General features: G+C 51.0%; 2 protein-coding genes across 2 annotated transcripts; both read left to right on the top strand.

The window, feature by feature from the left end:
• Positions 1-487: 487 nt before the first annotated feature.
• Positions 488-4,086, top strand: CCNO (cyclin O). The gene is made up of 3 exons (XM_050947086.1): positions 488-826; positions 2,449-2,634; positions 3,141-4,086. The coding sequence occupies exons 1-3, from the start codon at positions 488-490 to the stop codon at positions 3,594-3,596; spliced, it is 981 nt and encodes a 326-aa protein (XP_050803043.1). The 3' UTR covers positions 3,597-4,086.
• A 3,403-nt stretch (positions 4,087-7,489) lies between these two features.
• MCIDAS (multiciliate differentiation and DNA synthesis associated cell cycle protein) lies at positions 7,490-14,869 on the top strand. Its single transcript, XM_050947067.1, has 6 exons — positions 7,490-7,796; positions 8,082-8,167; positions 12,087-12,159; positions 12,557-12,765; positions 13,117-13,227; positions 13,517-14,869. The coding sequence occupies exons 1-6, from the start codon at positions 7,595-7,597 to the stop codon at positions 13,967-13,969; spliced, it is 1,134 nt and encodes a 377-aa protein (XP_050803024.1). The 5' UTR covers positions 7,490-7,594; the 3' UTR covers positions 13,970-14,869.
• The last annotated feature ends 365 nt before the right edge of the window (positions 14,870-15,234 follow it).

Below are 15,234 nucleotides of genomic sequence, written 5' to 3'. Positions count from 1 at the left end.
TGGGCGCAGGCCCTGTGTGGTAAAACCAGCCCCCGCAGCTGTATCCCTGTGTCCAGCCGCCTGTACAGTGTTTATTACCCAGAACGGTCACCCTCATCCTGGCCCCACCGTCAGCGCCACCGCGTGGCCAGCTCATTGCCCAGGGGGTTTAGGCGCTTCAGTGAGGGAGGGTGAGCAGTGCCCTCCCGAGGGCTTTCCCCGACAGGCTGCGCCGCACGCTGACAGCGGCGGGCTCGTTACTAGCACCCAGCGGCGCTGCCGGCCGTGCTGCTCAGCCTGGTGCCGGAGCCGCTAGTGCTGGCGGGGTGGCAGCGCCTGGCCCCGCCTCGGCTGGCGGCTGGGCGATGGGCCGGGGCAGCGAGCGGCGCTGGCGGCCGAGCGGGTCTTTAGCCGGGAAAGCTCCGCGGGTGATGTCAGCAGCAGGGGCTGGGCGGCTGCTAAATAGGCGGGTGCCGCGGCAGCCGCCTCACACTGGCAGGGCAGCGCCATGGTCACGCACCCGCTGAGCCCCGAGCGCCCCGGCCGGCCGCGCAGCCCCCCCAGCAAACGGCGGCGGGCGGCGGGCGGGACCCCCGAGGAGCGGGCTCAGCCCCTCTGCCGCGGCCTCGGCCTCCGGGCGCCGGTGAAGAAGAGCAAGTGCCCGAGCTGTCCCGGGGAGCGGCCGCTGCAGGGCGACGCCGCGCGGCTCTGCGCCCCCGGCAGCCCGGAGCCCGCCGCCCGGCTAGAGCTGCAGGCCTTCCGCGAGTACGGGGCCAGCTGGTACCGCTTCCGAAAGGGGCTGGAGAGCAAGTTCCACCCGCGCGAGCCTCTGGCCCAGCAGCCGCAGGTAGGACAGCGCGGGCGGGGGGCGGCACAGCCCGCTCGGACACCCCACGGGCCCCCGCGCTCCACCCAGCCCGGCCCGGACACCCCACGGGCCACCGCGCCCCGCACAGCCCCGCCCGGACACCCCGTGCCCCGCCCAGCCCGGCCCGGCAACCCGCAGGCCCCTGCGCCCCGCACAGCCACGCCCGGACACCCCGCGGGCTTTAGCGCTCCTCCCAGCCCGGCCCGGACACCCCGCGGGCCTTAGCGCTCTTCTCAGCCCGGCCTGGACACCCCGCGCCCCGCCCAGCCCGGCCCGGCCACCCCGCGGGCCCCTGCGCCCCGCACAGCCCTGCCCAGACACCCCGCGCCCGGCACAGCCCGGCCCGGACACCCCACGGGCCTTAGCGCTCCTCCCAGCCCGGCCCGGACACCCCGCGGGCCTTAGCGCTCCTCCCAGCCCGGTCTGGACACCCCGCGCCCCGCCCAGCCCGGCCCGGACACCCCGGGCCCCTGCGCCCTGCACAGCCCCGCCCGGACATCCCGCGTCCTGCACATCCCGGCCCGGACACCCCACGGGCCCCCGCGCCCCGCACAGCCACGCCCGGACACCCTGCGCCCCGCACAGCCCGGCCCGGACACCCCACGGGCCCCCGCGCCCACACAGCCTGGCCGCGACACCCCGCGGGCCTTAGCGCTCCTCCCAGCCCGGCCTGGACACCCCGCGCCCCGCCCAGCCCGGCCTGGACACCCCGCGGGCCCCTGCGCCCCGCACAGCCCCGCCCGGACACCCCGCGTCCCGCACATCCCAGCCTGGACACCCCACGGGCCCCCGCGCCCCGCCCAGCCCGGCCCGGACACCCCGCAGGCTGTGCTGCTCACGCTCCACAGAGCACTGTCTGAAGCACGCAGGTCCAGTGCATTCATGCTGTGCTGCCTCTCCATTGACACGTCCAGGCCATATCCCGGCACACACAGTCCCCTCGCCCTCTCTCTCTGCTGCACACATGGAAACTCGCTCTGACACCCAGACATCGCCTCTCTCCATGCACTGTACTCACCCTCACACTGTACATTACGTGCATGGGAATCCCTTTCTGTACCCTGCACGTCCCCACCTCTCGCTCTGTACGCAGCAGCGAGTCCTGCTGCACCCTGGACACATCATGTGGCGCTGCCCCGTCCCGTGTCCCTGCTCTTTGCAGTCCCCCGCCTTCATCTCACCGCAGTGCTGGCACATTCCCATCAGTGTCTCCCTGGAGCCCGTGCCCATTACTCACAGGTGCTCTCTGAACTCCGCACATGCATCACTGTTTAGCCTGTACAGCATAGACACGTCCAGGCTACGCTGGGTTTTGCACACGCCCCTCTCCCGGACTCTCTTCGGTCTACACATTGTATATTGCCTCGTGCTCTATTGCATGTGCCTAGATCCTTATCCTAACTAAACACTCGGGCTAGAGCAGTACAATGAAGGGCCCCGCTTGTGGCCACTGGGAGGAAGAGTGAATAATAACGTCTTATATCACTGTCGTTATGGCTTAGCTGGCTGGACAGTATCCAGGGAAATTGTAGCCTAGCCTGTGGCAATTCCCAGCTTGCAGAGGTGTCATGTGGCTTACTGAGCGCTTCTCTCTCTTGCAGGTGACTGCAGAGGCACGGTGTAAGTTGATCAGCTGGCTGATCCCTGTGCACCGGCACTTCGGCTTCTCCTTCGAGTCCCTGTGCCTGGCAGTGAATACCCTGGACCGATTCCTCACCACCACCCCGGTGGCTGCTGACTGCTTCCAGCTGCTGGGAGTCACTTCCCTCTTCATCGCGTGCAAACAGGTACTAAGCATGAGACGCGGCCAGCGGGGCCCCCTTTCTCTTGGGTGCACATGGTGGGAATGTCAGGCATCGTCGGGGAAGAGAGAATGAGTGCAGGACAAATGCTTCTCTCGTCCCAACTCTAGAGGTGAACTGAGCTCTGTGAACAAGGGTGATGACACACGAGATCTCTGGGGAAACCGCTCAGGCAGGTAACCCTGCTTGAGTGGCGCAAGTTCGGCTGCTTTTTAAAGAAGGTTTCACGCCCACAGCCCTGGGTTTGTATCATTTCACTACGCTCTGCATGGCGCTTAGGTAGTGGCAGTTTAGCTCTCTAATGCTGTGGCCTGCCTGCAGCTGATGCACTGCAGGGCCTGCGAATGCAGGGCCGGCCTCATGCTCAGAGCTGCCTTCTGCCCTGTTTGGATCGGGGGAGAGCGGGTTGCTCTATGCCTGTGTAGCAATGCTGTATTTGTTTCCTGGGTCTGCTTGCACTTCAGTGATGTTTCTGCTGGCGTATCTTGCAGGTGGAAGTGCATCTGCCCAGAGTGAAGCAGCTCCTAGCCCTTTGCTGCGATGTCTTCTCCCGTCAGCAGCTCTGCAACCTGGAATGCATCATCCTAAGCAAACTACACTTCAACCTGGGGGCACCGACCATCAGCTTCTTCTTGGAGCACTTCACCCACCTGCGTGTGGAGTCCTGCCAGGCAGATGCCAGGGAGGCAAACAATGCCAAAGCTCTGGCCAAAGGGATGGCCGAACTTAGCATGGCCGACTATGCTTTTAACGAATATGCCCCCTCCCTTCTGGCCATTTGCTCCCTGGGACTGGCAGACCAGATATTGCACCACCAAAATCCATTGGACTTGCATATAAGTGGCTACCCGGAGGAGGTTTTACAGGACTGCACGGACAAACTGCATTTACTGGTGTCTTTAAATGGAGATTCTTTACCGCATGTACTACCCCCTGGATATTTCTGAAAAGTGCCTGCAGCTGGGAAGTTAAGCTAACTGGACGAATACACTTAAAACCGTCTTATGGCATCCAAAGCATCTGTGAATTTTAAGAGCAATTTCGTTCCTTTTCATCAATGCATTGTATTTTTATAAACTAATAATTGCTATACCTCTAAAGATAACAGTATTGGCCTTATTTTCTTACTTAATTGACTAATCAATGTATTATATTTGTATTTATTTGAACTCTACAGTGTTGGTTTAGGGTTTTGAGAGATGATGAAAATTAAATCACATTATGCACATTTAATTACTGTATGTTAATTGCACTGACAGATTTTATATATCTACATTCAATGTGTAAATAGTGTATATAATCCAAGTACTGTACAATTTATTTATTTAGAAAATGGTTCACTAAGCACACCTTAACAGAAGCCACAGGAAGAATAAAAGAACTGTATAAGCATTTCTTAATACACTGTTTGTCACTGATCAATGATGGTCTGTTTCCTTGCAATGTTGTACATATTCCACAGAGGAAATTCATTGCTAAAGAATTAACAACTATGACAGCTCTTAAAAAATACCAACCAGTAGAAAATAATGGTGCATTATTGTATTATTTTCCATTCAAAATACATTTGCATCATCTTGCTTGTATTCCGGATCTGAAAAATTAGATGATGTAGCACAATGAATTAGCCCCATAAATACCCTCCTAGGGGTACTATTCCCCCTTTTCCTCTGGGCAGTGCAAGTCCATAATATGGGAGCATAAAGTATCCCTGACTCTTATTGCCTGGGTGCATCCAGCTCCAGGTGTGCTGGGGCACTTTCTGGCCGAGGGTACCAATTCATTGGCCTTTCAGTGCCATAGGTCCATTGGGGGAAATGGCTTACTTCTGGCTTCACAAATATTGTGAAGAGAACAGCATGATGTGGACAGTATTAATGACACTGCCATCTAAATGGGTTTGTAGACATTTCCAATGAGCTTTCAGTCTGCCAAAAGCACATTCAACAATCATTCTACACTGTCTGGGGATGTAATTAAACAGTCTTTTGTCAGGGCCTCTGAAATCATGGTACTGTTTGATAAGCGGAAGTGCAGGGTTCCCAAGAATAACGGTGAGGATAGTAACTCTGTTTATTACAATGTCATTTGGTGGGACTAGTGTCCCAGCCTGTCCATGGATATAGACACCAGATCAGCAAAAAATAATTGCATTGTGAATTTTTCCAGTGCATCTCACACTGACAGTCATAAACTGACCTGTGTGCTCCACAAGGGCTTGTATTACAATGGAGTGTTACCTTTTGTGCTTTAGGTACTTATGTGCTCTTTGAGGAGGGCAAACTATGGGCACCCGAGTCTCATTAAGGCCCCTGGTGCAGTTTGGAAGCCACATTCTCTGACAGCCAGCAATTGCTTTAGGAATATCTTTTATGCCCACCACCTTGGGGTAAAACACTGGTCTGATTGCCTCAGAAACATCTGCCACCATTTTACCCATCGTCAACTTTCCCACACAAAACTGGTTTGCAGTGGACCTGTAACAGTCTAGGGTAACCAGCTTTCAGGCAGCAACAGCAACCTGCTTCAGGACAGGCAAGGCACATGTATCTTTACACTGGAGTGTTGGGACATGCAGATCACAAAGCTCCAGAAATGTAGCTTTCTTCATGAAAAAGTTCCACTGTTGGTCATCCCAGGTCTGCATGACTATGTGATCCCACCAATCTGCATGTGGCCCTGCATCAGAAGCACCAGTCTACCTGGGGTGGGGTAGGGGCATCAGCAGCTATACTGAGTGTCATAAGCAGCATCAGCCAGTTCAAGTCTGTTATGACTCTATTCTCCTCCTCCAGCGCCATTATAAGCTCTGTCAGGTGCCTTAGGTGGCTCAGAAAACACCACAGAAATGTCCATCAGCACTCTTGGAAGCTCTGCCAATGTCCTGACACAGGAGTAAAAGTGCTGCACAAGCAAAAGAAGTTCTTGAAAAGGCATCTCCTCCATGTCACTGGCTTCAGTAGCTGGGAGTACAGCAGACCAAAATGACTCCTTGGTGGGCTGTTCAAACTCCTGGAAACCTGCAGCGTGAACAGTCAAGTTTTCCCACAGTGCACCACAGTCAAAGCACTAGAGTGGCCACATTGCACAAAGGAGTCTGTGTTGTGGCTGGTTTGACTCAAGTCTTTGTGCTACAGTGTGCATAACAGAGCCCCAGGTTCAAACCCTGGGGTCAGGAAAATCTTTATTTAGGATTAACAGTCAATATGGATGCTCAAGCTCTGGGGTCTGTAACCCATGGTCAGCTGACTCATGTCCCACTAAACCTGGGCTTACGTTGCACTGTAGACATCATTGTGTCTCCTTTATTCTGCTATCAACCTAGTTTTTAAAAAGTTTTTGATCAGTCCTGGCCCTAAAAGGTAATGAATGTACTAAGGCATAAATGGACAAAAACAGGGCCAAGCAAAGTCAAACCTATAGCTTGATTTTGGAAATGCAGTCCTGCAGATACAGTTTTAGATAAGGACCTAAAATGCTTCCAGGAGGGATCCAAATGTTTCAGTCTTTTAAGGCACCCTTACCTGATGCACTTGTAATGTTAGGAGACTAGAAAGATCACCTGTGTAGAGAGTGCAATGTATTTAAATGTGTCACGGTCATTTTAAAATGTATACTGACACACCCAAACAGGCTTGTTTGCATTTATTTCTCACTGTAATGTATAGTAAACCAAAAGTAACAGATGGCTTGAAAAATCTCACTGCCTGCTTTTTGCTAGGGTCCTCTCCTATTTTATAGGTAATTGTGGAGGGTATTAGTTATTAATTATTATTATTTATTTATATTATCATATGGTGTAGGAATCTCTGTCATGGACCAGAACCCCTTTGTGCTAGGCCCTGTACAAACACAGTTGCTACCTGTCTTCTCTTTAAAGTGTGAGCCACCTGCTTGCAGGTCCAGGTTGTGCATTTTAAAAGACATCATATGCCTATCGGTCATTACAGCTAGTTGATCTCTGTACACAGGATTGTGTCCCGCTTGGGGATATTGCTGAAGTTTGTGCTTCAGAAAACACCGTCTTTTTCCAGATACTAATGATTATCTGTAGCACTTACACCCAAGCATGTCTGTACACAGCACTCTGCAGACCAGAAAAAAACAGACAGGTGTATACAATCTAGATGAGCGGGATAATGCAAAGAATAAAGACAAGAGGCCTTGGATTTAAAATTCCTCTGGACCACGCTCTAGACAATGTAATAAAGGGAGGTATCCTGCTTTGGTAGAAGGATAATTTGGATGAACTAACGCGGTTTCACCTCTGATGTCAATAATTCTGGTGGAGTTACATATTTCCCCTCCTTTTTGTCAGAGTCATGTTTTTAATAACCGCACTTATTGCATGATGGTGTCCTGCATGGGGAAGTCTCTAGCCATGGCTCAGGTAAGTTCTTCTCTCGCCCATCACCGTGCTGTGTGAGCCCTTAGCCTGTGACTCCCCAGCTCTTTGCTGCGCCCCGTCAGATCCCTGGCACGCTGGAGCCAGCGAGTCCAGCCGAACAGATTCTGGTTCGGGGCTGGGCGTAAGCCCGCTGGATACGGCCCTGTGCCGGCGCCAATGTGCGCTGCAAGGGCGCAATGCTGCTGCTGCTGCGCGACCCAGGCGATGCCCTGTTGCCAGGTTGACTGTTAGCGCCTCTGCAGGGCGCAGATTGTGCCAAGGCGAAGGCGCCACCTCTGGCGCTCACTCTGCAGCCAGCCCCGCCCCCGCTCTCCATTCAGCCCCCTTCTCTACTCCCCCTGGACCCGCTGCCCTGGAGACCGGTCGGGGCCCCTCCAACGGTGTCAAAACCAGCCCCGTAACGGCCATGTGCAGCCTCTGGGCAGGGTGCTGGACGGGTTTCCCTGCAGAGAGCGGGGCGGAGAGAGCTGCGGGCGGGGAGAGCCGCGGGGTCCCAAAAGCCAGAGCTAAGCTAAGGCCCCGGGTCCAGCCTGCACCATGCAGAACCGCAGCGGCAGGAAAGCCTTCGACAGCATCTGTCCCAACAGGGTGCGAGATCTGTGCAGCCGGCTAGGCAAGAAGCCCGCCAAGCTCGAGAGGAAGGTGCGTTTGGGAGACGGTCCCGCGCCGCGGAAGAGCTTTGCCAGCCCCACTCCAGCGGCGGTTTACAGTGAGCAGCCTCCCGACACTGTAGAGCTAGGTGAGTTGTGGTGAATGCGAATTCTAACTGGTCGAACCCCCTTCCCCTCTTTGTGAGAAAGCAGGAGTCCCCGGGCTTGTGCCTAGCCTCTTCTGGCCACCCGTCTGGGCAAGGACCAGGGCAAGAGCGGAAAGGGAGTGTCAAAGGAGCTGCTGCGCTCCTCTGCACCTGTCGCCTCCAACGAACATTTGTTGTAAATGTCTGTTTCTCTCTCTCTTCCCTCCCCCCCAGCACTTGTCACCTACAACGAGCGTTGTTGTAAATGTCTGTTTCTCTTCCCCCCAGCACTTGCCACTATCGACTGGCAAGATTTAGCAGACTGCACCTCGGTCTTTCAGCAGGAGCCTTCTAGTGCTGCAGCTGCTCCGCAGGTAACTGAGTCCGAATTGACACCCCCTGGCCTCCCCGGACACCCTCCCCCACGAGGCAGCCTCTGAGTATCCCCCAGTTTAATTCAGATACACTTGTTCCTCTTCATTCGGCGCACGGGCGTTCGCAAAGGAGGAGGAGGCATTTCCACGCACGTTTGAGCCGCTTCTCTTACCTCCTTCCTCACTCTTCTTAGGCAAGCTGCGGTTAACCAGCCTTCAAATGAACGGGCAGGTAGCTAGGATGGCTACTTGCTATATCCAATCCGTTCAGAAATAGTGATGGGTGGGGTTTGTAAACTTCAGCTTCGAAAAGATAAGGCATTCTGGTAGCTATCAGTGCAAGCGGTGGATGAGTCTCTGCATGTATTGAAGTGCTTACCCTTTTATAGAGCTCCCTTTGGCAAGTCTCCTGCTGACTTCTGGGGCAGTTCATAAGGGTTAAGACGTAGCTATCCTCCCAAAGCGCCCTTGAGCAGTCCTTGCTTCCCTGGCTGCTGCAAAGGGAGGGGGGCTGTTTAATGAGCTCGCTGTGCATTTGGTTTGGAAGTATCAGCTACAGGTCACTCATGCCCCGAACAGCAGGCTCTGCGCGTATAGCAAGGCGAGCCTATGGACAAGCAAACAGGGACCAAGCGACCTTCGCTTTGCAAATCCAGAGTCAGACAGGACCATCTTCCCCCTGGTTCCAGCTCGGAACAGGTGTTGGTGGTTCCACCCCTTCACAGAATGCCGCCGGCTTCAAGCTGAGTGTTGGCTCAGCTTCATCCTCGTGCTCTCCCATCTGTCCCGCCCTCTCTTGTCGGCAGATGGGTTGATTTAGGGACGACTCTAGGCTGTATGGCGAAGACGGAGGACCCAGTGCGGGAATTGGCGAAGGGGGCACTCAATGCCTGTGTTCTGGAAACAGCTAGGTACTAGAGACAGACAGTGGTCTCTTTCTTACTCATCCTGGTGCTAATATGGAGCATACGCCAAAGCCTGTTGCAATCAGTGGAAATACTCCCAATGACATCAGTGAGCTTTGGATCTGGCCCATACAGGCCCTCCAGCGAGTAAAGCAGAAACCTCTAAAGCAAAAGTTCTCAAAGTTCATTGCATGGGGACCCCCTTCTGACAACAAAAATTACTACAACCCAGGAGGGGGGCCTGAAGATGGAGCCCGCCTGAGCCCTGCTGCCATGGGGGTGTGTGCAAAACTGAAGCCCAAGGGCTCCTGCTCTGGGTGGGAGGCATGTGACCTTAGCCCTGGGTGGTGGAGCTTGGGCTTGGGCTTCAGCCCCGGGCAGTGGGGCTTGGGCTTCAGACTTGCTGGGGCCCAGGACCAACACCAGCCTGGGCAACCCTATTAAAATGGGGTCATGACCCACAGTTTGAGAACTCCTGTTCTAACAGAAATGCACCACCTTGAGTTTCAAAAGGGTCAGAAGTCAGTCACTCCTGAGGCTGAGACTCTTCCTGAAATGGAATAAGAAATGTGTAAATCAGAATAAATACTGCCTAGCATTTTGGAAGCAATCCACAGATGGGGTAGGTGGAGGGCTAGTAGGGACCTCTGTTCTCTATTGTTTATTCCAAGCCATTTAGCCCTGCTAATTTATGCCACCATCTCTTTCCTCACATGATTGTCCTGTGGGGAGGGCAGGGGGAGGATGTGTCTCTTGCAGTGTTTGTACCACTCCTAGCACAATGGGGATTTGATTGTGATTGGGGCCTCTGGATGCTATTGCAATAATATATTATAGCTAGCTCTTCTAGGAGACTTTTCATCAGTAGAGCTCGAAGTGTGTTACAAAGGATGTCAGTATCATTACCCCCATTTTAAAGATGGGGAAACTGAGGCACAGGGCAGGGAAATGACTTGCCCAAGGTCACTCAGCAGGCCAATAGCAAAGGAAGGAATAGAACCTAGGTCTCCTGAGTCCCAGTCCAGTGCTCTATCTACTAGCCACTAATAAAATGAATGAAAAATCCTATACTACTGTTTCAAAGCTCCCTGCATTAGCTACACCGTTTGAAAAGTTTTGCAGCATGCTCTTTTTTCAAGCTGAGCTGAATTACAGAGCCTGTGTGAATAGGCATTTAGCTGAATAGCACTTTGCCCCTTTACTTGTCAAAACATCCCATTTTGGGAGATTGAAATGAAGATAAAATTACTGGGGTTCACTCCAAAAGTGTGGGAGATCAGAAAAAGATAACTCCGGTACCAATGTAGGGAAAGGGGTTATTGATAGCAGTGCATGCTCACTGAGAGGGTGAGTGGTGCTGTAGGTATAGTACAAGACCACTAGGAGTCAAGTAAGCTGAGTTCTAATCTATCATTCCCAACTGTGACAGACATCTCTTTGCAGGTCACTTACCCTTACTGAGCTTCAATTTCCCCATCTGTAAAACGGGAAAAATTTCTGCCCAAGATCTCTCCCTCCTTATGTTGCTCTCTTGAGTGAGGTTATTCTTTATTGTGTCTCTTGCACGAACGGGGCTATTTTGCAGCCGTCATTGTTGGGGCAAGGCTTGCTGAAAGAGAGATACTTTTGCACTGCACCTTAAAAGTGACATATATTGCTTTCATCCTGATCTCCATTTCTAAGGAGGGTCTCCTACCACAAGAGTCGTGTCCCTAGGTCATGTTTTTCTATGTATTTATGATACATCCAATGACTTTGGTATCCAGACCAATAAAGCTAGGCTCTGAGCTTCATTAATAGCAGCATCCCCGTTGATCACAGTTGATGGGTGATGGAAAGGGAGATGGTTTCAAAGATAGCTAGACCCAACCCAATTCAGGCCTTGAAAGATTAGGATGAGGACCTTTACCTGGATCCAAATCTGAGAATGAGAGCAGAGTGGTATCTCCTGGTTGCTCTGTCTTAGCTAGGAGTCTGGCTGCTGCATGTTTAAAAGATGAATACATAAGATCTGAAATAGAAACGGGAAATGTATATATGAAAGACACATATACAGCTAGCTGTGTCCTCTGCAGTACCAGCTGAATCTGCGAGGGAGGATGCCAGAGAACACAAGTGGGGCGTTTGTTGTGTCTAGATCTTTTTGTTGTGTAGTGGAGCAGACAAATAGATGACAGAATGTAGCAAGAAGAAATTTAAAAAAGATAACCGTGCACATTTTTTTTGCACAAATTTCTTTCCCCTCGGTGTAGTCAATACCTGCGTGCAACTGCACACGAGCTAAATTCATATTTTAAAGGATTGTTATTTGCCAGGATGCTCTTTGTTCACACCGTGCTTCTGACCACGATCACAGATGTACTGTTCATTCAGAATGCTATATGGGTGCACAAGAAAGTGTGTTTTCTTCCATCCATCCAAAATCGAGAGAGAGAAAGAGATTGGAAGAGAGGAGAAGAACTGTGCAGGAATAAAGCGATCCGTAAGAAGGCAAGAGGTTCTCTGTGAAAAGACACCTGCCTAGGCGCACAGTATCTGAGGGCGAGGTGTGGGAGAAATGCTGTTGTAGCAGGACTGCTCAGGTTAATCGTTCACCTAAGCTGGAGGAATGCGCAGGCTGGACGAATATGGTTGGCTCGTGTTGCTAACCAATGAGAATAGAATAAGCACCCTATATGGGGCCCCCAGGGCAGGCAGGCTGCAGCCCAACGCGTGCCATCATGGTTAACGGATCAGAGATTGCTCTTTTCTTCTATTACTAGTCACCTGCCACATTTACCTTTATACTGGTAGAGACACAAAGTGCTGCGCATCAGCTTTTACACTGACCATGGCAGTGCAAGCTTGCCCTTTCCAGTGTCCAGCTTGGGGACTAGAGTTCCAGGTATGTGAGTGTGTGCACACTGACAAGCAAACTGAAGCAGCGCTGGAGACCCGTCATTAGCGTGTGGGCAGATTTGATTGACGAATCTGAATGCGCTGATTAACTTGTATGTTTCCTTTACATGTTTCAGAGCCACTGCTTGCAACCTGAACCCGAGTTCGACTTCCAGGAGTTCAGAGATGCTGTCGATAGTTTTATATGTGGCAAGTACTTTTCTTATTGTATGTTAACACCATTATTCATACAGAGCAGCGGCTGCCTTTGGTCCCCTAGCTTCATACACTGCATTTTGGTCCCCTCTCGTGCTTTTGTCTTTTTGGGTACCAGTTTAATTTGCTATCAGTTTAGTCATTGGACATGACATAATTGAATGCACCAATGTAGCATTCGTTAAGAAAAGTTTGCACCGACATATTGATTTTGTAAAATATTGTCCAACCCCAAGGAGATGCAAACGAAATATGTGTGTTTGGTACATACCAACGCTGTGGTACGTCAGTAGCGTTCCAGACTTACGCGACTGAATTAAACACCAGTTCAGATATTTACGATTTTTCCGCGTAAAGAGACATGATCTCACTCTTGTGATTTCCTCCATAGACCCATCCTCCTTAATGCCACCTCCACTGGACACTGCGGATTTCACGTTCCCTCTCGGCAACGGATCAGCCTTTAGCCCTTGTATTCAACGGTCACAAAACAATCCTCTTCCGCACATGAACTTGCAAAACTCCGCGGAACAGTACTGGAAAGATGTGGCAGACCAAAACCAGAAAGCGTTAGGGGATGCACTGGTGGAAAATAATCAGGTATGAAGGTAGAACGAATGCTCCTAAAAGCATCCTGATCAGGTATTGCAGATTACTCAGACGGGGTTGTCTACTTTTTATATTCCTTCCAAACTAACTGGTCCTGGCTCGATAGTTGAGTAATTGCAAGTGTCACATATTGCGCCCCACTTGCTAGCTTTGCTGGGCAAAGTCGTTTCCTGAACGGTCCTTGGGTTACTGATCAATACTGTTTGCAAAGGTAAAGAGCCTAAATTGGTTTGCGTACGGTGTGTGCACACTACAGCGCCTGTGCACACGTGTGAGCTGTAACCTGACTTTCTACGGTAGAGGAAATGTTTGATTTCAAACTCACACCTTGTCGTTCAACAGCTGCACGTGACATTAACCCAAAAGCAGGAAGAGATCACTTCCCTGAAGGAAAGAAACGTGCAGCTGAAGGAGCTAGCCAGCCAGGCGAAGCAGCTGGCCTGTGTGCTCGATGTAAGTGCTCCGGTTTCCTCCAGGTTTCTTTTCCAAAGCATTACTCACCATCCTCATGGTATAAAAGTGAGCGATAATGGGATACAGGGCAGGCCAGCGATTCCTTTCGCTGCACGAGACTTGCAGCCCGGAGACCCCCAGGGGGCGCCCTTAGGCCAAAAACGCGGAGCTGGAGCCAAAGCTAAGCTCCCACCCGTGTGTATTGCAACTCCCCGGCCCACGCGATGCGCCCAGTGGGAGCCACGGCGATCGGTTTAAAGCAGCCAGTTGCATTTTGTTTCACCTACAGAAACTGATGATCCACCAGTCCAAGGAGGGGGCCGACGCTTTCCTTCCCAGGAGCTCAGCTAAGAGAAGCCTGGAGCAGCTGTACGCGGCCAGGCAGGAGGACTGCGCAGAAGTGGATGAACTCCTGAGGGAAATATCAGACACTTGTAACGCGGCGCTGCAGACTATTGATGAGAACCGAGAGGCGAAGCGCCCTCGGCTGCAGGCGGAGGCAACAGGCGCCCGGGACAGCCAGAGCCGGGCTATTAATATGTACGGGGCGTTCAGCGGACTGCAGACTTGCAGCAGTCGCAGCTCGGTGGATCTCAGTAACAGCGAGCTGGAGGAAGGCGTGTCTTTCAGGACCTCCATCACAGATCACTGCACGATCCGGACACTAGCTTTCCCCCAAGGAAATGCTTTCACTATTAGGACAGCCACCGGGGGCTACAAGTTTAGATGGGTTCCCAGCTGAGCCAGGAAACGATCAGCTAACTACACTGGCCAAGGTCTCCAATGAAAACTTCGCACTGCCTGCACTGGAACTTAGCACTGTTCCGCCTACCCTAGCCCCCCAAGGTGACTTCCACTTACAGGACGTGGTCTGTAGCAGAAACTGGAAGCGATTTTTTTAAAAGGAAAGGATACATTTACCACAATACAGTTGTGGGTTTTTTTTTTTTAAGCCATTGTTGTGACCCTTCCAACTTCTTAGCAGGTTTTGAGAGATACTTAAAGGGACAGTGTCCATTTGGATTTTTTAAAATCTCTGTAAAGAGTGTGTGTGCCTTGAAACTTTTAAAAAATTAATTAAAATGTGAATGAGGGGTTCTCTGCTCCCCTGTTGACGTTTGCGAGGGTCTTTTCAGCAACTAACTAATTACACAGGGGAAACAACAAAAATGACTGTACACACTAGTCAAATACACACCCCAAACGAACGGAAAAAAAATTGCCTTAGCAACTTCCTTCAGTTATAGTGATCGTGGGTATTGTAACTAGAGCCAGTAGAACATTTTCAGACAGAAATGTGACTTTCAAATTGTTAGTGTCCCTTCACAGACAATAATTATTTATTATCGGTAATATTACTGTTGTTGAGATATCTTTGAAAAATATATTGCCTGGTTTCTCTCACAGCAATTTTGCTAGAACGAATGTGAGGTTATAAAATAGTGATTTTATATAGCATCTTTGGAAATGCACACACTATCTGAAGTATATTAAGCATACAACACTTTATTATTACTGGAATTTTAAATCCAGGAAGTTTACAAGATCACATTTAGACACTGATTGACTTGTATACAATTGTAAATGTATTTTTACAGCTACTGTGAGCACTAAATGGTTTTGTACATTAAATTATAATGGATTTTAAAAAATAATTTCAAGTAAACATTGTTTTGCATCAGGCATGTTCGTTTACTTGGGTTTGTGCAAAAATAACAGTGTGTTCAATAACAGTAGAAGAAGAATATCTTTCTTACTGGAACTTGTTCTGATAAAGCAGGCAGCCTTAGGAAAAAGAGACACTGCCTGTTAACAAGCAATAGAATCCTGTCTGGGAAAGAGAAGTGCAAATAGCAATTTCAAAGGTTAAACTGATACATTTAAATTGCAGCTACCTGTTCCAAGCTGTGTGGTTAGCTTGTGAACCGAATAACATTGTAATTAATATGTCATATAAGAAGTTTCCATTTCTATGGTACATAAGAGAATGAAGATCACAGTCCGGGA

Source organism: Gopherus flavomarginatus, chromosome 3, assembly GCF_025201925.1.
Source record: "Gopherus flavomarginatus isolate rGopFla2 chromosome 3, rGopFla2.mat.asm, whole genome shotgun sequence".
Classification (NCBI taxonomy): domain Eukaryota; kingdom Metazoa; phylum Chordata; order Testudines; family Testudinidae; genus Gopherus; species Gopherus flavomarginatus.
This window is presented reverse-complemented; position numbering and strand designations above follow the sequence as displayed.

What these genes read in the sequence shown, in the direction of transcription:
- MCIDAS (XM_050947067.1), top strand. Translation starts at nt 7,595, where the DNA reads ATGCAGAACCGCAGCGGCAGGAAAGCCTTCGACAGCATCTGTCCCAAC. An exon ending in GTGCTGCAGCTGCTCCGCAG is followed by an intron (nt 8,168 to 12,086) that starts GTAACTGAGTCC and finishes TACATGTTTCAG; the next exon opens with AGCCACTGCTTGCAACCTGA. An exon ending in TGTCGATAGTTTTATATGTG is followed by an intron (nt 12,160 to 12,556) that starts GCAAGTACTTTT and finishes TTTCCTCCATAG; the next exon opens with ACCCATCCTCCTTAATGCCA.
- CCNO (XM_050947086.1), top strand. Translation starts at nt 488, where the DNA reads ATGGTCACGCACCCGCTGAGCCCCGAGCGCCCCGGCCGGCCGCGCAGC. An exon ending in CTCTGGCCCAGCAGCCGCAG is followed by an intron (nt 827 to 2,448) that starts GTAGGACAGCGC and finishes TCTCTCTTGCAG; the next exon opens with GTGACTGCAGAGGCACGGTG. An exon ending in TCTTCATCGCGTGCAAACAG is followed by an intron (nt 2,635 to 3,140) that starts GTACTAAGCATG and finishes CGTATCTTGCAG; the next exon opens with GTGGAAGTGCATCTGCCCAG.